This window comes from Corticium candelabrum, chromosome 4 (genome assembly GCF_963422355.1).
Source record: "Corticium candelabrum chromosome 4, ooCorCand1.1, whole genome shotgun sequence".
In the NCBI taxonomy this organism is placed as follows: domain Eukaryota; kingdom Metazoa; phylum Porifera; class Homoscleromorpha; order Homosclerophorida; family Plakinidae; genus Corticium; species Corticium candelabrum.
Window position 1 is genome coordinate 5,463,071 of NC_085088.1, and position 23,439 is coordinate 5,486,509.

Sequence of the window (23,439 nt, forward strand, 5' to 3'; positions counted from 1 at the left end):
GACATTTCACAACACCAGAGAAAAAAGGATATGAAGTTGCCTTATCCAAGCAATGGATTGCAAAGTTCCTAAGTAAGACAGACCTGAGAATTGAGGACAATCAGTCCACTGAAGACCATGAAGAAATTGATTTTCTTGATGACATACAGCTATGACAGAAATAGACACATGTACATAATATCGTAACTACTTGTATTGAGAAACATAGCCTAAAGTGAGTTACTAGTGATTTTTAATCTCCTTGTACCATCACTACTAATATTGGCTATAGTGCAAGGAATGTGAAACTCAATTAACTTAAAAACTGCTAAACTGAAGTCCCTTACAACTTCTAGTGACCTAACATCATTTTCTGATCGAATCTTATTACATTTTTTTACTAGTTTATCAATCACTAACATGGATAAGACCCCATCTAGTCCTCTCATTCTGTATCTTGTGCCACCTGCCGTCCTTCTAAGTTCAAGTAGTGCTTTCCTCAAAGCACCTCTCTGACCAGCAACAACACGACGTGATCTCAACGGTGCAGATCTGCATGGAATAGGAGGAAGTGGTAAGGTGCAATCCACCTCTGGCTGAAAAATATGAGGTCGCTCATCAGATGCATTGCAGAAGGAACAGCACAAATCACTATCAGGTAATGGCTCATCTGACTGCAAAATCTTGTAAACAAGAACTCTTCTCAAACAGACCTTATTTGAGGCAAGAGTCACAATTTCGTTGTTGCACACTGACAGCCTACGGTCCTGAGAGTGTGCCACAAACCGAACAAGGCACAACCTTAGTGGATCTCTCCCTCCACGTCCAGCAAGTTGCACAAGCTCAGATCCACTGTCTGGCAAACCGAATAGAATAACTTCACTGATGTCATCGATGTCCACACCAAGGCCAAACGCACGAATAGCTACCATGACTCGCTGCTTGCCACACTTGAATTCTCCATAGTGTTGAGATCGCCCCTCAAGTGTCATTGTGGCATGGTATTGTCCTACTGTACCCCTGGTTATACTACTGCAGCTGTACACAAGATGAATATACACTTTATACAAAACATCCTTTGATCTGCAAAATATAAGAGTTTTTGGAATATCTTTAGAATACTTTACAGAGGACAACATAGAAGCTAACAAGTGGAAGACTGACGAAATAGAGGTGGATGAATCCAAAGAAAAATATAAGTTTGGACGATTTAGAGATCCAGATACTAGAACATAGTCAGGCATATTCAGATGTTGGGTTACAGAAGTAATAAGGAAAAGTGGAGCTGTTGCTGAGAGAGCCATAATAGGGACAGTAGGCAGGCAAGAACGAATAAAACTTAGTTCCTTGTAAGAAGGTCTAAATGTAGACCCCCACTCTTCGATCAGATGTACTTCATCAATAGCAATGAAGGAGATTGCTGTCTTCAATTGCCTAGACAATGCGTTTCGCCAAAAACTTGATGTGATCGCTTCTGGAGACGTATAAACTAGACAAACCACTGTTACCCACCATTGCCTGACCAAAAGATTGTCCAATACTACTCACTTAGTTTGTACTTGCTGGAAGAAATGTCTTTCAACAGTTTCTCGTCTGACAAGGACTCAATTCGTGTGACAAACACTCCCTTTTTTACCAGTTTGGCGACCTTGAATCATCAGGAGGCTAATAACTAAAGCAAACTGGCTGCTTCAAGCAACTACACCTACCTGATCATGCATCAATGATATCAGCGGGCTAATGATCACACACACTCCGTTCAAGAGAAGGGCAGGCAGTAGGTAGCACAAAGACTTGCCGCCCGAAGTCTTCAGTCGAACAAACACATCCTTGTTCGAAAGAATCGCCTTGGAGGCCTCAAGCTGACCTTCACGAAAACTATGGTGTCCAAATACGTCGGAAAGAACAGATTTCAGACCGAGTTCAAAATTCGCGCTTTGTGAAGAGTCTGCGCACAGCTGTGCGGATCAAGTACCCTATGCTATGTCTGAGACCTACCACTCTGGTACTAATAAAAAGATTCTACCATTCCGTAACAGCCTACCCAAAGGGTTCCCACCTCCCAGCTTACCGTGTCTTGTACGTCTTCTGAAAACATCCTGCAGGTTGTTCAACGTAAGAGATATATTGGCGATCGCAGGAGAAACGCGTCCACGTCCAAGAGACTTTCTGTGTGACACATGAGAATAGCACTTACACTAATCGTGTTAGTAGCCCGAGGCTTTGTGACATACGACCTAAGATGATCATCTAACAGCATAAACGGTAGGCGGTATGATCCCAGACTCTCCAGCGTTTTCGTGTTATACGGGAACCGGGCACGACGCGCGAGAGGGTCTGGTACGAGGCTACTCTAAGCAGCTGGCACGCTAGCGATCTACCGTGTTGACACAAGAGCTGCTAACGAGTGGGAGGTTCACATTACTGATATCTACGAGGCGTGTCCTAATTGGGAACAGTTCGTTTCTCGTTGACTAAGCCTTCCAAGAGAATTATAAGACTGTGATCCAGTAGTCTAATATCTTCTGTGTCATCAGAATTTTTCCAGGCATTGGAAACTTTTGGTCTTTCTTACTACGATCTTATCTAGCGCGTGCCTAAAGTAGGTCTGCTGTGTGAAAGGAAGAGAAATGACTGTCACCAATTGGGTTTGACGTGAAAGGGTCGCAGGAAAGGGTCTTACTTTTACATAATTGTGGCAAATCAATTGCAATTTCTTACAGAAACGGCATATGCATGTGAGTGAATGTGGTCAATTCCGTCCTAGAATGGCATCCTCTTGTGTAAATGATTGTCCGACGTGTAGTTCAGCTTTGCAAACGTCCATACATACAATAATTTATGACTACAGCTCATACAGTAGCGTAACTTATCTATTAGTTGCACCTCCTACCAATAGATCTATACTCCAAGCGCATAGGACCCTAGACGGTCTAAGGCAAGTGTGCAAGAGGTCTTTCGTCTTGTTTGAAGTAGCGGCAAACGTTCCTCTACATTGAGTAGTCAAATCTCGCAACCTGCAAACCTATTTACTAGAGTTCCCACAAGGACAGCGAAAGCACACCCTGTAGGTGGAGTTTGCTATACGTTGGCTAGTCATTAGCAGTTCCAATGGCTGGAGAGCGCAATTCTGTTAGAGCGTATACGCCAGACACGATAAAGCAAGCAATAGAGTGTGTAGAAGTGCAGGGATTGTCATACCGACAAGCATCAGCAAGAGCTGGTTGTGCCGCCACCACCCTATTCAAACACAAACACCAGAGAGTCAAGTACACCAGCGTTGGACGTCCTACTGCCCTCACTCCTCTAGAAGAGAAGGTTATTGCTCGATGCATTACAAGCCTTGGAAGTTTTGGCCATCCACCAACTCGTGACATGGTTGGCAGTCATCAAAAAATACTTCGATGACTCTGGCATGCAGAAGCCATTTCCTAGTGGCTTCCCAGGCAGGAAATGGTGGAAGAATTTTTTCACAAGATGGCCAAGTTTGAGTGAGCGAAAACCAGAGCACTTGACCATTCAGCGTGGAAAAGCAGGATCGACTGAAGTAGTGGATAAATTCTTTTCCAATCTAGAAAAGATCTTGCAAGAGGAGGGTCTCCTGACTCTACCATACAGTGAATTGGGGAGACGTCTGTGGAACTGTGATGAGACTGGACTATGTACATCTGTTACATCAAAAAAAGTAATAGTACGAAAAGGCCAAAAAGATGTCTATAAGATTGACACGGGTTCTGGCCGTGATAACATCACAGTTCTTGCTTGTGGATCTGCGATAGGAGAACGCGTCTTGCCATATGTTGTCTATAAGGCCAAGACTACAAATCCTAGCTGGATGGAAGGTGGTCCCCACGGTTGCATGTTCAGTGTCAGCAACTCAGGATGGATGGAAAGCGCTCAGTTCTCTGAATGGTTCATTCAGATGTTTTTACCAGCAACAAAGCTTCTTCGACTGACAGCTCCTGTTGTTTTACTTCTTGATGGCCATGGCTCTCATGTCACGTTAGAGCTAGGAACAGAAGCTGCAAAACAGAATACTATCATCATTTGTCTACCACCCCATACAACACACATCCTTCAACCACTAGATGTCTCTGTTTTCAAATCTGTAAAGCATGTGTGGGCACGACTTTTGAAAGAATTCAAAAGTGAAAAGTTTGAGGCTGTGGTCTCTAAACGTAGTTTTCCATTCTTGTTGAGTCAGCTGTGGAAAGAGAGCTTTTTTCCTGAGCACTTAGTAAGTGGATTTCGTGCCACTGACATCCACCCCCTTAACAGAAGCATAATTAGAGAAGATAAGCTAAAGCCATCGGAAGCCTATTCAGGTACATCTATAGAACAAGCCTTGTCAGCTACTCCTGTAACAGAACGTGTCACAGGAATTTTTAAGAAACACTTCCAAACAATTCAAGAGACAAAAGCTTATGTGAAAGGAAGTAGATTACAACCAGGCTACTATGGTGAAGCGCTAACAAGCGAAGCAGCGAGAAATGCAAAAGTCAAAGGCTAAGTCTAAGTCTAAACAGCAAGTCAAGAAAACAGTAGCAAAAAGTCCTCACATTGATCAGTCTGAGAGCACATGTCAAGGCTGTGGTGCACACTATGACAAGGACACCAAACAGGAGCAGAAAAATTGGATTGGCTGCGACAAGTGCTGGGGGTGGTATCATTACCATTGTGCAAACTTGTCAACGTACCCAGACCTTGATCAGTTATGGATGTGTCCGGAATGTAGTCATTGAATTTAACAAGTAGATTACAAGACAGCATGTTGTAGCAGCGGTTCCACAAGATAATAGTAGTGTAGCGAGTTTTGTTACTGCAATGTTGGATGATAGTAAAGCTGTTAGTTTTTGTTCACGCCAGTGTCTAGGTGAATTCCAGGAGCATGTGGGAATACCTTCAACAATTCATAGCCACAGTTCCTTCCAACTAGTCCGTTTGCGACGTTTCGCAACTTGTACTTGAATATCAATACAAATACCATCATGTTAGGCCCTTCAGAGTCTTGATTCTCTCTTTCTCTCTCTATCACATGCCAATCCAGCCCCTAGAGGAAATTGGAGCCTACGCTCACAGTACAAAGACAAAGAGAGCTAACGATCAATCAGTACAATACAGACTTGATGCTCTGCAATGTTGTAGCGCTGGCTTACTCCACCGCTGCACGATCGTCAAGAACTCTGCCGTTCCCAATTAGGGCACTTTGCGCAGATATCAATATCTCAACGCGCGTACTTCTAGAAGCTCTACCTAGACAATGGAAATTTTCTATTCTGCAGTTTTCAGTTCTTGTTTAGCCTAAAAACTAAGCTTCAAGTTCATGCGCTACTCAGTGCACAGCTGCACGGCTTTCAAGTGAAACCTGCTGGAGAAGGCGGAAATGAAAGTAGGCGTTCCCAATTAGGCTCCCGTACCCTACAGTACGTCACAGGGAATCCGACAGAAAACTGTAGTGCGTTTTTTGGGGGGGTTTGGAGTTTCGCAAGATAACCCTTCTAAAAACCCTGTAGGGTTACTGATACAATTACCCTGGAGGGTTTTCAAAACCCCACGAAACCCCTTTCAAGGTTTTGAAGGGTTTTCGTTATCACTGGTGGTGTAAAAATAGCATATTGATATAATTTTGTATGGAAATGTCCTTAATCCGATTAATTGAATAAGATAGATAGAAAATTTGATTAAATCAAGTCCCGCCTTAAATTAAATTGGCAGAGTGTACCCATTTATAGCATGTGGTCTATTAATAAAATAGATATTAAATAATTATTTAAATCCTGCCTTTGACATAGCGCGCATTTTCAAGGTAGCATGTGTTACAAGTGTATACATGTACTTGAATCGTTAATTTATTACTATTCAGCTACTAGACCACAGTACGGTACACTGCAGGCTTAGGTAGGTGATTAAAAATATCTACAAAACTAACGTCCCCGTGGCGATCGAAGGCTACGCGGTTTGCTAGTCTGCTTTTTCACTTGGTTTCTGATGATTCTCTTGCACAGGTGATGAATCTCTAGCAGCAGCAGCGGTTTCTTCCAGTTGAACCGTCATGAGCGACCTTTGGTTGAGCACTCAGGATTTTATCGTTTTCTAATAGAGAGCAGTTGTTGTAGCTGCAGTAACGCAGACAAGAAGAGACAGGAGGTACCTGTATTTGTATTATCGGATCTTCTCCAAAAGCCTCAATTTCAGCCCCATGCATATTTGTAACAGGAAGAAACTGTCGACATCTTTGAGGTGGGGTAGGCCTCTTCATCGATGTTTTCACCTACGTACAATACCAACAGGAAATGTGAAGCATCTGAAGTTGTTAGCGACGATCAAAGTTCCTATACGTTTCTGACAGCTAGACCACGTTCAACCAAGACCTTACAACAGCGTAATTTCGTAGTTGAAGTCTAGATAAGGCAAGAAAGACCATTGTAGGTGACCATGCAGCAGCTACTGGAGCGTTGGCGTGACAAAGTATACCTTTTGGATTAGGGACACGTCTTTGCTTGTCGCTGGACTGTGCTGTTGCAGGTGAAGGCATAGGATGCGTAATCCTCTTGCAGCCGCCGAAGCTAGACGACCGCTAAAACAGATCGACCGTTGAACTTGAACTGCCGGTTGAGTCCAAGTGCCCGCGTATTTGCTATTTGAACACTGCGTGATGGTGATTGGCTACAGGCAAGGCTCCCGTTCAGGTGCGATTTTCAAGCTTGATGCCGATTGGTTCGTTTCGAGCCTCCTTGATCCTACTACTGATGTTGCAATACCGGTCACATCTTGTCAGTCTGCGGGTGGGAGCTGTTTATTCTCTAAATCATTCTAATTGCTAGTCTACTGCCCGCTAAGTATGAAAGTAAACAATAGCATCGTTTGGTAGGCGTGATCTTGGACCACGAGTACACACAGGGTGGTAAATTGGCATGACTAACAAAACATTTCAAACTTTTTTGTCTTCAGTCCTGAAAGGTTAGAGAAAGAGAAAGAAATAGAGAAGTGCAGGTCTCTCTAGGCTGTAAAATTATGAGTTTTACTGAATAGTTTACAATTTACAAGTATGTAGTGAGGTGCCTCGGAATTCTAACACCTTGCTCGTGCCCACCGTGCTGTTCGATTTCTCTCTCACATTTTGTAGCAAGACCAATAAGCTGTAGCCCAAGTTAATTTGTGCGCTGTTCATGAAGTCAGAGCTGCAAGAATTTTCTTGAGAAACATTCTCGAAATTAGCATCTGTCTACAACATTGACGAATTGCTAACTTGCATTAGATTGTTCTGCTGCCGTCATTGGAATGATCTTCACCAAGTCCTAGATCAGCAATTACTGCTGCGACTAGACAACAATTGTATGTACCGGTAACTTGCAATTGGCAATGGTAAATGGTTTGCTAGGGTTATGCAAGGGATCTGGGATGTTTCAGGGTTTTGAAGGGTTACGGTGGGTAGTGGACTGCACTACGAACTCGTGCCGTAGTTAAGTTGATAGCGTTAGATCTGCCTGTTTCTCTGTTGTAGATGAGTTTACAGATGGAGAGGGTCACGATGTACGCTGCAAAATGCTGACAGCGCTTCTTGCAACCGAAATGTGAGGCAGAAGGCGTGGTTCAAGAGGTGTGGAGTTTCAAGCCTGTGGTTATACGTAGGCACGCCCTAGAAAACCCCACAAGACACCTATAAATTTGACAGGGTTTTCTGACGGATTCCCTGTGCATAAAAAGTCCGTTCCAACAATAGGTGCAGTGTGGGAAAATTACCAGATCTTGGTATCCCGAGCACTTACAAACAAGGAAAGGACACCTCCGGAACGCACGTGAGGAGGTGGAGACACTGGTGCATTCTAGTAGCAGTCAGAACGAGCAGCTTCCGGAATATTACATATGTAGATTCCAGCCAAGTCTGACATTGCCCATCCCATTCTAGCTAAAGAGTAGAGTAATCACCTTAATAATTGCATTTCTTAGAAGACATTAGACAGCCAATTATTTATTTTAGTTCTCCATGACGTCTCCAGGGTAAACCAGTGATTACATGTCTCTATGAACCAAGCAGTGGCAAGATAGGCACTGCTCCTGTTCTCCTCTTTCACAAGATAGCAGACCCGAACTAACAGAGTTGCTGAAAAAAACATTAGAGCACCGGACACTTCATTTGAATGGGAGCAGGCTCACAGTGCTATAACTCATGTTGTTGGCCGATACCACATTATCTGGTAGAGTGATCACTTGCCCATTCACGAGTGCAGATATAAGATTCTTAATAACATGTGGCACATCGGCAAGGAAGGAGAGCCATTGTTCTGGGCTTTGAGGGTGAGGAATTTTGTTCACAGTCTGCTTGCAGTGTTTGCCAGTCAATAGATTGAAGCTCCTCCACATGGGTTTGTTGGCTCTCCCCGTATCACTGGCTATGGCAATAACATGAAGGTCAATCACTGCTGCTCTCTTGATCACATCAAGCACAAGTGGCCTAATGACAGTCCATCAGTAGAATTGCCAGTGAAATAGAAGGCAACTGTTTGTTTCTACCGTAAGGTCACTCCTACTAGCATGAAAACTAGACCATGTCTAGCATAGCCAGTATGGTCAGTACATGATACATTACCCATTACCTGACCACTGCTTGCATCACACTCAATGGTGGGAGTTATTGCCATTTCATCCAGGGTTAGGGAGCAAACTCGCTCTTCCTATCCAAGCTCACTAACCTTCAATACTTGGTAGTCAAAAACTTGACTGAGAATGCCAGGCATAAATGTCACACATTCCATTCATCTCTGAAGTGTCCGAACAGATGGTAGAGGATGAAGTTGCTGCAACAGAAGGTTATACTCTAAAGCTCCACAAGAAAATCGTAGCCGCAATACCTTCTTTACAGTGGATGCTGTCCAGGTAATTCCACGCACCCTCTTCTAGAAAGAGAGCGCATTTGATCCTGGCCAAAAACAGTTTCCTGATGGTTGCTTCTTGCTTCATATTCCGGTGCAACAAAAGCCTTCTTCTCTTACTGTGTCTTGTGTAGCTCTCACTTCAATTCATTGATCTTGCACTTCGAATTCCTGACTTCTGATTGGAGAGATTCATCACCGGAAGGATCGGTGGACGTCATTGCTTCACTACTGCCCTCCTGTCTTCATCTAGCGCTTGTTCAAGATCAGCTGCAAAAACAAGCTACGCGTTACAAGTCTGAAATATGAATTTGAAGGTATTAGTCTATTTACAGTCCGCGTCAAAACTGTTTGACACATTTACGCTTGGAGGCGTAGCCATGGGTAGCTTGAGCAGAAACACATCCGTTTTCACGTGACGTACGTTTTCTAGATAGAAAAAAACTACTGTGTATGTTCGTCGGTTCGTTAGAATTTTTGGAAACACACAAGGGCGCGTCAGTATCTTGTGTCCTCCTTTTATTTTTTGATAGCATTTCCCCCGCTAGCTACACAAAGGAGCATTCGGCTACACATGCGTTCGATGTACGGCAACAGATCACAAAGCGTGAGCAACTGCCACTCCGCCTGGATTGCGTCTTCAAGTTCATGAACGTTTTGAAGCGTACGAACCTCAACACGCAGCTTGATGACCGCCCAGAGGTTTTCTATTGGTGCAAGATCTGGTGAGTTAGAAGGCCAATCAAGACCGTGATGCGCCCAGAATCTCGTTTTTAGCTTCACTAGCGGAATTTTCTTAGGACTAGTGCAGCGATAGCCTGCGTCATGAAGTTCTCTTCTGCTGGTGGAAGAAATGACGACAAGTCCTGCCTGCACTGTTTGCTGATGGGCAAGTTTGTTTGCTGATTTCGTTGTTCCTTGTATGCGTCATGTTCAGTAGGCTGTTCGATGGTTTCAGGTAGGTTTTTGTCCTCCTCGGGAAGCTCTACGTTCTCCAGCGTCCAATCTTTTGAGAGTTCAGCAAACATTAGAGCGAGAAACACGTAAAAGTTGGGAGATCATAGATGGCTTCTTGGTACCAGAGCGGTATAGTAACAGAATATCGCGGCGTTGTCTTTCACGAATCATTTGACGATGGAAAGTTTTCTAAGTAGATGCGCAGACTATGGAATAGCTTTTGTGACTCCTTTTCAGCTGTTTGAGAAACATTTGGCGCTGGCTTCTTATTACATAGCAAAACAGAAGACTTTCCAAAAATAGTACAACTAAACCGGAACTGTGTCAATAGTTTTGACGCGGACTGTACATCAAGTTGTTAGTCATTAGTGTAGCAATTACCAAGTTCAAACTTTGACTCTTCCTGTTAAGTACATGTACCCAAAATAGTACCTGTGGTCATAACAGGCAATACAATTATTTCTGTGTTTCTTATTTCAGTTTCAAAAATTCCAAAAATTGCAGGTATTTCCTGTTTGCACACAGTTGTGCCAAGATGCCTGGCACTTCAGATGAAGGCACAAGAATATATTGTGAATATTTACATGAGACCATGTGTGCCTTCACGTCAAAAATCCAACACAATAAGAGGGATTTCGATTCCTGTCAACAAGTCTGAATGACATAGGCTGTTCTTCCTCAATAATATCCTGACAAATCTCATCGGAATAGACCATATGACACAAGGGTTTGGACATACCTAGGTTGATGTGACTGGTGCTAGTCCACATACATGCAGATAAGGTAGTGCTTTGAAATGATTGATAGACCAAGCATTTCACAACATCTGTTAAATTTTTTGCGCATGATGTGATGATGGAGATCACGCATGTGATCTTTTTCTTTCCTTTCTGGGGCAAAAGTGGTTAAGTGGCTAACTGAGAAACACAGAAGTAATTTTGTAGGGTCTAAGCAAATTTAAACCTCCAGAATTTGCAACAGAATTGACTTGATAACTCAGTGCTATTGTGTTATTGCAGGCACTTACTGAGCAATAGGGTAACACTTACATTCACAAGATGATAGTTGGCTATGTTCAACGAATGCACAATAGGTGTGATCAGATGGAGCTGGGTTTGACGGAGCACCTATTTCAGTCGGAGGCTTTCTCCGAGCAGGAACTCTTTGGCGAGGAAGCATTGTAGGCACAGCGTTGTGCTTCAGTTTCCTCTTCCCTTCAAACTAAGACACATCAAAGTGGACCTTAAAGCAGAACACAGGTATGTTATTAGACATCCATGATCCTGAAACCCAAAGCCATATAGAACAGATAGAGGGCACGGAGGTAAGTAAGCAATAATACATACCAATGTGCCTTAGTGCCTCATCCACCTTCAACGACCAACACCATAGTGACGACAGCTTAGTTGAAGCAGCATGGCTCCACAACCCTGTACTTGACTATCAAACACGTGTACGCCGTCTAGCCTAATTCTAACCAAACACCAAGAGCTTTCATGATACGTACAGGCCTACCTACATATATCTACAACAGTTTTGTTGTGACAGCAACTTTCGTAAAGGGATCGAACCACGCGTTATTATGACTGATCTAGAATTGCCTAGATAATAATATCAACTAAACAACCCAGATAAACGTACTCACCTTGTTGTCCGAACAGCTTCGATACAAGATGTACGGGTTGGTTGTAGTGGTCTCGATGAAGTTGAAGAGAAGAACTATAGGCCAACAGTAGACCTTCCTCAAGACCGCGTATAAGTTGTTCATCTGGTCGAAGAGGTCGACACCTCCCATGAGCTTGTAGTCTGGAATTCAGCCTCCAGCCTTCCTCGGTGACATTTTCGTGGGAGCCAACGTAAGCATTAAAATCAACAACGTAGGCAGCTCCCGGGGGGAAGTTTGGGTCTCATGATGCTAGGACCCATAGCTTGAACCCCCATTTGATGGGTTTCTTAGGCATGTGCTGTTTCATGCCAGTTCTACCTGTGAAGAAATACATTAGATCAAACCAAACACAACAACCAAGTGCCAACAGATTACCTTTAAACCGGACCATTCGTTCATCTATACAAACATTCTGCCCCGGATGATAGAGCTGGCGGCAGGCGTGTTCATCTGAAATTGTAATTGCAATGTCTCCATCTGCATTAATGTAAAACTTTCACTATACTTGCGTGGTTAAGGACATGACGAATTTTAAATAGTCTGTCCTCAAAAACGCTTGAATTGTCCTGTTGCTGGTCTGTAGGCGGTTGTAGTGGTCTGGCCGCTGGTACTTGTGGTGCAGCTAGTACATGTACTGGTACTGGTTGTGGTTGTTGTGATGGTGGCGGAGGTGGTGGTGCTGCTGCTTGTACAGCTGCAGCCAGACGAGGTTGGTTCTGAGCCTGTCTATGTGGGATAAATGTGTTTATCTATTTACAAGATCCATCAAACTTTTCAGACAGAAAGCTTGCCTACTGACATACCTTGAATGCTTTCATGGCAGCATTAAACCGCCGGCAAGACGTTACAGATTTGTAATATATGTATCCAAGAAACCGTTTGTTGGACCAGTAGTCTGTAATAGCTGGCAACCGAACAATTCCCATGCCCAAGAGGAAGCCAAACATGGTCTCCAGCTCTTTTGGGTAGGTGTCGTGCTGCCACTGGCAGTTCTGAAACTGATATCGCACCAAGAACTATACCCGGACCCATTAATTAAGTATAGTACTATATCATATATCTATGTTAATCTAATCTATTTAAACTGTCTACACAGTTAATTTTTTGTTCTACACACTACAGTGAAGTTTATACATCTAGCTATTTATCGATATTTACAACTTGTGCATGGCTAGAGGGTCTTGTCACCGAATATGTACAAGAGTGCCCAGCCTTTGCATTTCAAGTATCACGTGTTTGGCAACATTGACAACTACTTATCACAAGAGAAATTCGTACTTAAACAGTCACGTAAACACAACGGCTTACCAGCAGATACACTCGAACATGACATGTCGACTGGACAAGCAGCCGCACAATCAAAGTCAGAGACTTGTTTGTTTTTTACTGGATTATCTTTATCCGATGATGAAAGTTTACTGACATGCTTTAACTCTTTTCCTTCTTCACCATCAGTCTTGAAGGAAGGAGTGCTTTGCGCGTTGATGACAGCAGTTGTTGTCGAGATTACTTGCACTGTTTCTCTTTCCCCTCTCCTCCATTTGTGTTTCATCTTTTGTAGATGCAACTTCATCTTCTTTCTGCTCTTGTTCTTCTTGTTGCGTCATCTGCTTTTCATCTTTTCGTAACGATTCTGCTTGTTGTTCTTCGTTTGGCACTGGTATTTCATCTTTTTGTTCTTCCTTCTGCACATTCATCTCATTTTCACGTTCTTCAAGCGAGTTCCGCTTCTCTAATTTCATCTTGTTGACATTTTCTTTCATTTCTTGATTGTTCTGTTTCTTGTCTATCTAGTTCTCTAGAATTCTCTCTCTCATTCTCTTCACTCACTTCGGGCGACACAATTTCGTCTTCTCGACCCGTATTTTCTGTTTGCACTGGATTCTAAACACGAAAACGTGAGAAACTCAACGTTATTTACATAATTGATAGTCCGTAACAGCAAACTAACCGAACAGTCATAGAATTGTTGCACGGCTGTCGGTTCTCGAGTCCGACCATTTGTGTCACAAACAACGCACTTTAGACATTATCTTCAGTCTCAGCGACAAGTGACGAAAACAAACGACCATTGTGAATAAACATAGAAGAAACGCACGCGCCTTTAGTCAGCCAATCACGTTGCTACAATCAGACACAATTACTTTGATGTTTTGTTAATTTAAGTATCAAAGGCTTGGAATTGTATTACATTTTTTTTCTTGGTGACTTCAGCTCAACTGCTTACGGTCTGCTCTAAAAATTTACTTTCAAGATTTAAAGCTGCGATTGAAATACAATAGATCAGGAGCAAACGCTTGCGTTTAAACACAAATACAAAAGCCTTAATTTGTACATGTACATATACAATGTATATGTTATCTTATAGTTAAACATTAGTTACTAATTGACTAACTATAACTATTAGGAACCCATGCACCGAAATGCTCCAACTGCTAAAACGTTAGATTAAATCTAAATAATTTATGTGTATATTAATTTACTAGCACATTTTTATATAAATATAAATCAATTAATATAAAATTTTGGTGTCACTCTGTCTTTATCTAGAGTGGCTAAGTACGCCCCAAAACGTGGGCAATCCCTACATACAGGCACTACCGTACCCTGTGATAGGCCTTGCATTCAAAATTAATTACACGTTGATTGTCAGCGCCTGTCCCAATATAGGAACCCACCCCGTGACGTATTTATTTTTTTCTGAGTGTAAACTGTGTACGTACATGTACTGTTCACTGCGTTCCTGATGTGTAACTGGTGATACAATCGTTTGTATGATCTCAAACTTCCATCTTTACTCCTAGATCTAGGTGGCGTACGTTGGTGTTCCAGCCGATAGATGACTTCAGCTAATACCTGGACTTGTCTCTGCAGCATTGCCATCTCGTCTAACTTCCAATATGCTTCAAATTCTACTGCATTTACAGAGTAAGGAGTCATTACTTCGTCCAGAGTTTCTGTACCATCTACCTCTACTTTCTCTTGTTCTCCACTGTTCTTCCCCCTACTCTTCTTGACAGAGCATCAGCTGGCACATTTGCTTTCCAGGGGATGTGTTGTACAGAAAACTCGTATTCTGCTATTGCGGCTAACCATCTAGCTAACCTTCCTTGAGGCTCTTTCATACTCTTCAAACAGACCAGTGGTTGATGATCTGTCTTAAGCAAGAACGGTTTACCGTAAAGGTAAAATCGGAAGTGGCCTTTGGCCCAAACAATTGCTAGCATTTCCTTTTCGATGGTCGAATAGTTCTTTTCATGTTGGTGCAATGCCCTACTAGCAAAACTTACCACACGTTCTGAGCCCTTAACTGTCTGTTGGAGTACTGCACCCAAACCTATCTCACTAGCATACACAGATAACTCAAAAAGTAGGCTAAAGTCTGGAAAGACATCACAGGCCTTGTAGCCATCTTCTGCCGCATCGCTGTGAATGCTTTCTCACAGTTTACAGACCACTCAAATGGCTTCTTCTTCAAAAGATCGTATAGTGGTGCAGCAGTGTCAGAGAAATTAGGTATAAATCGCCTATAATACCCTGCCATACCAAGAAAGGTTTTCAGTTGGCTCACTTCCTTGAGACTTGGGTATTCACTCACTGCTTGAACCCTTTTGCTATGTGGTTGGAGTCCCTTTCTGATACTGTGTGTCCCAGGTAACACACGTCTGATCGCACAAACTGACACTTACTAGGCTTTAGCTTCAGATTAGCCTTTTACAATCTTTCAAACACCAGTCCCAGCCTTTGCATGTGCTTGTCAAAGCTCGACGAAATCACGATTACGTCATCTAGGTAGATGAGGCACTCCGACCACTGTAACCCTGCTAGTACTACCTCCATCATCCGCTGAAAGGCTGCTGACGCATTGGCCAATCCAAAAGGCATTTTTTTAAATTGCCACAAACCCTTTTGCGAAACAAAAGCAATTTTCTTTTTGTATTCCTATGCTACCAGCACCTGCCAGTACCCTGCTGCCAAGTCTAAGGTAGTGAAATACCTCACACCCGTTAATGCATCCAACGTGTCATCTATTCTTGGGAGAGGGTAGCTATCCTTTACTGTGACAGCATTCAAACGTCGGTAATCAACACAAAATCTGACACCACCATCACGTTTCTTCACGAGAACTACAGGCGAGGACCACGGACTATTGGAACAACTCTATTCCTGTGTCCAACAATAGTGTCACCTGTTTGTCAACCTCCTCTTTCAGTGTGTGTGATATTCTACGTGGTAGTTGTTTCACAGGCTGTGCTGTGCCCGTAGGTATTTTTGCTCCACTACCCCCTGTCGTACCTATGTCCATAAGTCCTGTCGAAAAGACACTACGATACTTAAGCAGTACTCATGACAGCTCGTTTCTATCCTCGTCACCAAGATGGTCCAAATGAAAGATACTCAAAAGTTCTCCTTGTCATTCATCTCCGTACCCACTATTCCACATACTAGACCTGACTGCTCTACTGTACTCACCTCCTCAATGTCAAACAGTTCTGCTATTACTGCTCCTGTCTTCACAATAGTTGTGGCGCGAAGATTTAGCAGCTGCACTGGCACTTCACGTTGTTCTCCGTCTACTAATGCTCTAGCAACCAAACACCCGTTTTATCAACAAAACCAGCATTTGGCTCAATCACCCTTGCCCCAGTAAGACAGCATGGCCTCCCTTCAGAATCCACAACTTGACCCTTGATCATACGCCTACTGGTACCCGGCATTGTAAAGCTATGCCTTACCGCAAGGAAACAAACCAACTGACTGTGTCTTCAGTGGAACTGAACCTCCTGCCCAACGCAACAGTCTCTCCTTTAGATCCAAAACTACTGCGTGTTGTGACCAGAAGTCGATCCCCAAGATGGGTCCCGGTATGTCAACATCAGCCACAACAAACTTGTGAGAGATAGTCCATTCACTCATCCTAATCACTGATACAAACTCCCTGTCACATGAATTTTAGAGCCAGCTACATTCTTGAGTGCAAACCCTTCAGGCAAGGAATCTATTTGCATGTCCAACTGTGATTGTTCGCCGCTAAATGTTTCTAGCCATTTGTGTGAAATCACAGGAACTGACGCCCCAGTGTTTACCAAACAATTCCATGCCTTTCCCCCAATAACAACGGACACCAACGACGACGTCGGATCACTAAATACCTTCCGAGTCCAACGACATGATGCAATGTGCTTTTTCTCCGGCTCACCAAATGAACTCTTGCTTCCTCTCGAAACCGTCTTCTTCATCAGAAGGTTCATTGTACTCTGCATTTGCTCCGCATCTGCACTTGGTCACGCCCCAACTCGATTCTTCTGCGAGAACACGCCCGTGCCAAATGACCTAGCTTACCACAAATATAACATGGACCAGTGTCCTTCCCACGACATCTGGATACATCATTAGGACAGAACCGCTTGTAATGTCCGTACTCACCACAACCAAAACATTGCACTTGTTTGGTATTCCGTTGTGTCTGCTTTGCCTCCACTCTTACCGGGTGTGATGTCTTCTTGAGTGTGTCCAGTCGATCTGATATAGCTCGCATTGCTCTCATAATGTGACCCGACGCACTCTCTTCGTCGTCATCCTCACACGCCGTTATTCCAGCGATTCACCAGCTCGCAAGCCTCTGCTCTTCTCCAACAGCATCATCTCCCTAGCTCACGTAACCGTATTTTCAAGCGTTTTAGGCGCAAGGATGAACAATTGATCCGCTACAAACGTTGGCAAACCCTCCAGGAAGTAATCGATCAATTGCCTATTACGAAGTTTGTTCGGCAAATTTGGCGCCGCCCGATCAATCAGCCGCTCTAACACTCTTAGGATGACCTCCACATCCTCTCCAGCCTGCATCTTCCGATCTTGCAGCTGTCGATGCGCTAATCGACGAGCTTCTTCTGTGTCCGGGGCAAAAGACTGCTTGATCCCTTTTACCAGGACATCGTACGACTCGGCAGTTGCGTGTCTTTCATATACAGCGAATGCCCTTCCTTTCAGCAGCAGCGGAAGCATTAGTAGTTTTTCTTCTGCATCCCAACGATTCGCCTTCGAGCAGATGTCAAAGCGCTTCACCCAGAGCTCGAAATTACCGTCACCAAACGATTCTGGCAGCTGTGGCGTGGGAGGGACTTGAACAACTACGTTTGGCTGCACTTGATGCTGCACGTCTTCGGACATTTTCGCGGTGTTCGATTCCCGGTCCACTCAGGAAATTCAACTCCTGACACCAGATGTAATGCTACTATACGAGTACACAACACGGGCGAGGATCGCTTGGATACTGAGACAACGACGACAGTCCTTGACGGTCAAGTACCGACTCTCTATTCTTATGATTACAAACGTCTATATAGCAAGTGCACGCCCACTAATCTACATGCTACTGTTTACATACCACATTACATTGTATTATCAGAAATATCACATTAGTTGTTCAGGGTTTTGTGACTGGTTGGCTACTGGTTTGTAAAGGTAATACAAGTATACACGTGTAATATATACGTGTAAAGAGGAAGTTCATTGAATTGTAATTGTATAGGTGTATAATCGATAATTATAATTTAGTCTCAGTAACATTTGTCGTCTTTCCAAGGCTGTTGTTTACTGTTGCTTGGATTTATAATTGTAACTAATGATTTGGTTGTCATGTTCTTGTTGTTTGGTTACTGTTGGTAGGTGATGTGCACCTTATTTTATTTATTATTTTATTTTTATAATGATAGGTTGATTGTTTCTCTGCATCGACATGTCAGAAGTATGAATGTGGCAGCCCAAGCCCACGAAGTTTCATCTTAGATTTGTTCATTGAAATTAAATTACATGCAAATACATGCATATGCATGAGCTTTCAAGTGGTTTGCTGACTACAACTAGCTAAAATTATAGATGCTTGATGAATTTCATGTAATTGAGCATCTGTGGACATGCTTTGTATTGTTACATTGTTATGTAATTGAGTTACCTGTTTGCAAAGGCATCCGTTGCAATATGTGTTGACAATTCAACCACTTGCTCAGACATTCAAATCTTCGTCATGACCAGCACCCGAATCAACACTAGACCTAGATAATTAAACCTTGTTCCGTTGGAACTGTTTGATATGTAGAATAACCTAATAATGCTGTGCTTGCTTGATAACTGCGAGAATGTTAGGTAGTAGACTTGATATGTATTTTGTGCTAGTCATCATTGGTTCATGTCATATGTTTGCTTGATATAAAATGGGTGGAACTCTAACTTATCTGCTACAATATTTCTCACCTTTATTTATCATTATCAATTAATTAATTAATTAATCAATTTAACAGGAAGGTGGATAGGATACTGTTTGCAAAGAGTGTTATTGTCTATGTCACTAGTATATGCATATCTACGCAAAGTGTATGTCATTCCTACTATTGATGCTGTCTGTACCTAAGGTCCTTGCTGACTGTCGTCCTCAAGCACAAGGATCCATCATAAATTGTCAGTTACAGGTCCTGCTGTACCAATCACCATTACACAGATACAATCAGAATCTTGACAGCAGTCTTCAGGTCATGGTTTCGATTGCTAAACCTGTGTAGTCGTTGCCCACACTTGCTGATCAATTTTTCATTATCATCATCATTTTGACGCCAAATATTTCTAACACCGTTGGTAATAATTATTAGAGCCTCTGAGACACAATACTACAGCAGTTTCTGATTGAGCGGTGTACACAAGACGTGAGAAGATTCTTGTACGTACTCGTATTCAATTCTTATATTAAACAATTGAAAGATACACCTAGGTTGATATGCAGTTTCTACGAAAATCTCACATTTTTACCTGTTTACCGGCCTGTACAGTACAGTTATTCCTAACATAGTTTCTGACATTGTAGGGCAAACTTAGGAGCTCTGCTCTTCCTCACTGTCACAATCTCAACAGTCACAGCAACTTGTGAACATTGGTTAGGATCGGAAACGCTAAACGCTACAGCTACAGAACCTATAAACAATATTTTACAATAAAAATTACATTAATTACGTTAAAAACAAGATTGGCATCTTAGCTCAATACTGTGACGGTCAAACAAGGTGAAGAACGAACAGGGAAGACAATCAGATCCGACAGATATAACATCATGGAAGGAATCCCATGCAAGTAGTTACACCCTAAACGGCGTTTCCTTCCACAGCTTTCTGTTTGCTGCTACGACAAGGTACGGACCGACGCAGTACAGACGATATGGCCACGGAACGCGAGAAACTCGATCATACGTCTGTAGACGTATGCGCAATTTTCACTTGTACGTATCTGTGGACGAAGGCGTCACACGGCAAATTTCAATCAAACACAGTAGTAATCACGAAGATCAGTTTAATCAGTTTAAATTCGATTCTCTATCCCAGCCACATGGCGTCGCGTCCGCTAGAACTCTAGGCTCTAGATCTAGCTAGCACATGCTCCCATCTCAGTAGATCGTTTTCACGAAATGAGACCAGTCGCTGCAGTCTGTTTGACATATATTGTATGTGGATCCGTGGATCCGCGCTTTCCACTCAGCCCCTCGCATTCGCGAGTACACCCTCTAACCGGTGCCCAGTGCAATACTAATAAACAGGTATTGGTAAGCCTAACCTTAGGAACCTAATGAAGAATACTACCACATCTTCAAACGTGATCTTTGGTTGTTTTGTAGAACACATATTCGCTCTTCCCCTGCTTGTGACTCTGTGCATAGTTCTAGGCAGGCGATGTAAGGTACACCTGTCCGTAAAAGGAGCATCGTCCAGATTTATGGGCATGCTTTGCCTTGGGTAGAAATCGCGTTTGTGCGCAGGCTGACGGCCACGCCTAAAATAAAATGGCTTCCTAGAAACGATTATGGCTACTAGTCTCGCGTACCCAGACCTCTTTCCGCCGCGTCATCCTTCCCGGCGAAATGGAGTCTGGTGAACAGCTTTTGATGTCGCTGTGTGCTGTGTAGTCAGAAATCAGCTATCTATAGACCGGATTTGGTTTCCTAAACGCTTCACTTAAGACCAGACTGCTATGCACGCAGTGCAATCCTATCTCAATTAGCTTCTCTTGTTTCGTAGAGAACAACTCGGAGACTACAGCTAGATTCGTTGCTGTTTGTGAAATCTGCATGTCTACAGCAACAATTAAACGCAGCCGCGGGAACTTTGACGTCGACAGGCTTCGATTTCATGCAGGCAGGATCGACGTCGTACGATCTAGCGTTGTGCGCTCGTGTCACAATGGAGACTGATGCAAACGTACTACATGGATGCGAACGTACACGATGCTGTTTGCTGTTTGACGTCTAAAGCGACCGCAGACAGTCCAGAGTGAGCGATATCTGGAATGGCTTGGAGCTGCATGACGTCATCGAAACAAGATGAATCGTCTTTCTGTGTTTGGGTACTCAGTTTATGTGTTTGTGCATGGCTTTAGTGAACAAGTATAGTAGTAAACAGGAAGAGACCACGTTGTGATTGGAGTAATATGAACGGAAGCAGCTTGGGTTTGCAGACTTCACTTCTGACACAGCATGACAATCTGTGGAACACGCAAGTCTCTACTAGTTATATTATATGATATCTGCCTGGCCCTGAGTATCCTTTACGTAATGATCAACACTACATGCGTATACTGCATGATCATCATGTATTTACTAGTAAATGAAGCTGTGTTTACACCCTCGCTTCAGAGCTGCGAGTGTGTGTGTGTGTGTGTGTGTGTGTGTGTCTGTCTGTCTGTCTGTCTGTCTGTCTGTCTGTCTGTCTGTCTGAGTATATTTATTGTAAATAGCATGCAGTGTAATTTTATTAAATTTTGTTTATTTATTGTCATCATTTAATTAATCATTATTTTAATTGTTGCTAGAACATCAACGGCAATTCTTTGAAAACACATGGGTTTACCAATGTGATTAAAGATAATTAACTAAATACCATCAATGTCCCACACTGCTTCGAATTCACACAGCTACGCAACTCTTGCACGGAGCGGACTTGTTATCCACGCTATGTCTCGATTCTGCATGTACAGCGCTCTTGTATCACTGGAAGTTAATAAATTAATTAACTATTGAGATGGACTATCAGATCATTATCATACTTTTGTTGAGCCGTCGCCATCTTTCGTTCCACTATTTCGTTGTAGCTAGAGATCGGTGTACGTCTCCTAGCTGCATAGAATATACTGTGAAGCGACATGCATGTACAGCTAGAGACCGGATCCAGAAGAAAGCAGCGTCAACGTTTCCTACGAATCTTTCTTGCAAGACGACGTCGATCGTTCATCATCAGTCCTACTTAGAACATATTGCTCTCTTGAAGATCGCGGATGACATGCCGGTGGTGCGCATGCACGATGCATAGCTAGATGCATTGTCCCATGGGACCTTAGCTGGCTTCTTGAAGAACGATGAATTCGTTTGTTTGCGATTCTTTTGTAAAAAGTAACAAACGCACACAACTATTACCTGAACTTTACTCTGCGCTTCTCGGTTTGACGACAGTTGACCGTAAAATGGAGGTTTACGACATCTCGGCTTTTCTGTCATATTGCGCGGGATTGTTACGTCACCCATTGTAGGTGTCCCAAATGATTGCTGATTTGCTCAACAAATTCCCGGAAGTGATTCACGCTGACAAGCTAGTATTACGTCATCTACGTTTCGCGTCTCAAAACGATTGCTGATTGGCTCGACAAACTCCCCGAGCGTGACACACGCTTACAAGCAAACATACATAGATAGATAGCGACATACCGACATACAGACCGGAAGTCAATTCAGCCCGTTTAGAGTGAGCTTCTCGCGAAGCAGTCCACCACTTATTGTGGTGTCCTTTACGCTCGTAGCTTAATGATATATACATAGTCTAGAGTTTTCATGCCTACAATAGTTTAATTACATAGCACAAGTAACAATAATACTTTAGGTTCACTCGGTGTCATTAAAATCAACATCATCTACATCATCATCATCATCATCATCATCGCCATCATCAGGTACAAAATCAGTGTGCTCTTGCAGTAACCTCTGTAGCCTCGTGCAAAGAGTTTCTTTCCTGCTTTGCTCCCGAAGGGTGCATGAGTATCGGAGCGGCTGTGATGCCTTACAATCTCTTCCTTGAATATTTTCTCATTTAATGTGGTTTCCAGCACTAGCTGAAAGCCTTTGCTCTCTTGAGCGATGGTGTGTTTGTTAGATGTCTGCTGAGCCAAAACCGACTCTTCGAACAAGTCACACACACACACAGTCTACAATTCCGATTGATTTGCTGCACGAGCTAATGCTGAAGGGACAACATTAGCTCCCATATTACGGATGATACCCTTCAGCCCTCTGTTTAAGTGTCCATTGCCAAATCGCAAGGTATGTTTCATCTAAATTGGCCTCTTCCATGTACAAACCGGCTCCATTTTACTTCTTTGGCTGCTCTTTCAGATAACGAGTGAATTGCAGGATTAGCAGAAATGCCTTCTTGCTATAATTTCGTTTACCTGCTTCCTTAGATAGCACCATGAGCACCTTCCAGTATCGTATCACTCTATCACCATTCCCCTGTTTGACTGCGTCGTGAAAACCCTTGTAGAGGAGGCCAAGATTCAGAATGTCAAGTGCATAAACACGGAAAGCAGTTAAATGTTCCCTGTATAATAGATAAATAATAATATTATATTTCATTGTACTACAACTTGTAGATCGAGTCTATAGCTACAGTGCCTTGCCTCTGTGCCAGTAAGGATGACAGCAACACAAAAGAATTGATGACATTTGTGGACAAGAGTACTAAGGTCTCTTCCCCTTGTGTTGATTTTACAGACTGTGCAGCTGACACCACATGAGCTTCCCATACAAAGGTAAAGCACAACGACTTATCTCCCACGTCAAGAGTACTGTTCACTATACGAGTGGGAACATACTCTTGTAGAGAACCAAGTATCTTGCACATTTCTGGCAGGTAAAATTTCATTGTGGAGAAGCGCTCC

The 23,439-nt window shown here is 43.0% G+C and overlaps 2 protein-coding genes across 2 annotated transcripts; one reads left to right on the forward strand and one right to left on the reverse strand.

The window, feature by feature from the left end:
- Positions 1-209: 209 nt before the first annotated feature.
- Positions 210-1,880, reverse strand: LOC134178472 (uncharacterized). Its single transcript, XM_062645348.1, has 2 exons — positions 1,528-1,880; positions 210-1,468 (listed from the first exon to the last, which is right to left on the reverse strand). The coding sequence occupies exon 2, from the start codon at positions 1,281-1,283 to the stop codon at positions 210-212; it is 1,074 nt and encodes a 357-aa protein (XP_062501332.1). The 5' UTR covers positions 1,284-1,468; positions 1,528-1,880.
- Positions 1,881-3,394: 1,514 nt separating this feature from the next.
- Positions 3,395-4,489, forward strand: LOC134178473 (uncharacterized). The gene has a single exon (XM_062645350.1). The coding sequence runs from the start codon at positions 3,395-3,397 to the stop codon at positions 4,487-4,489; it is 1,095 nt and encodes a 364-aa protein (XP_062501334.1).
- The last annotated feature ends 18,950 nt before the right edge of the window (positions 4,490-23,439 follow it).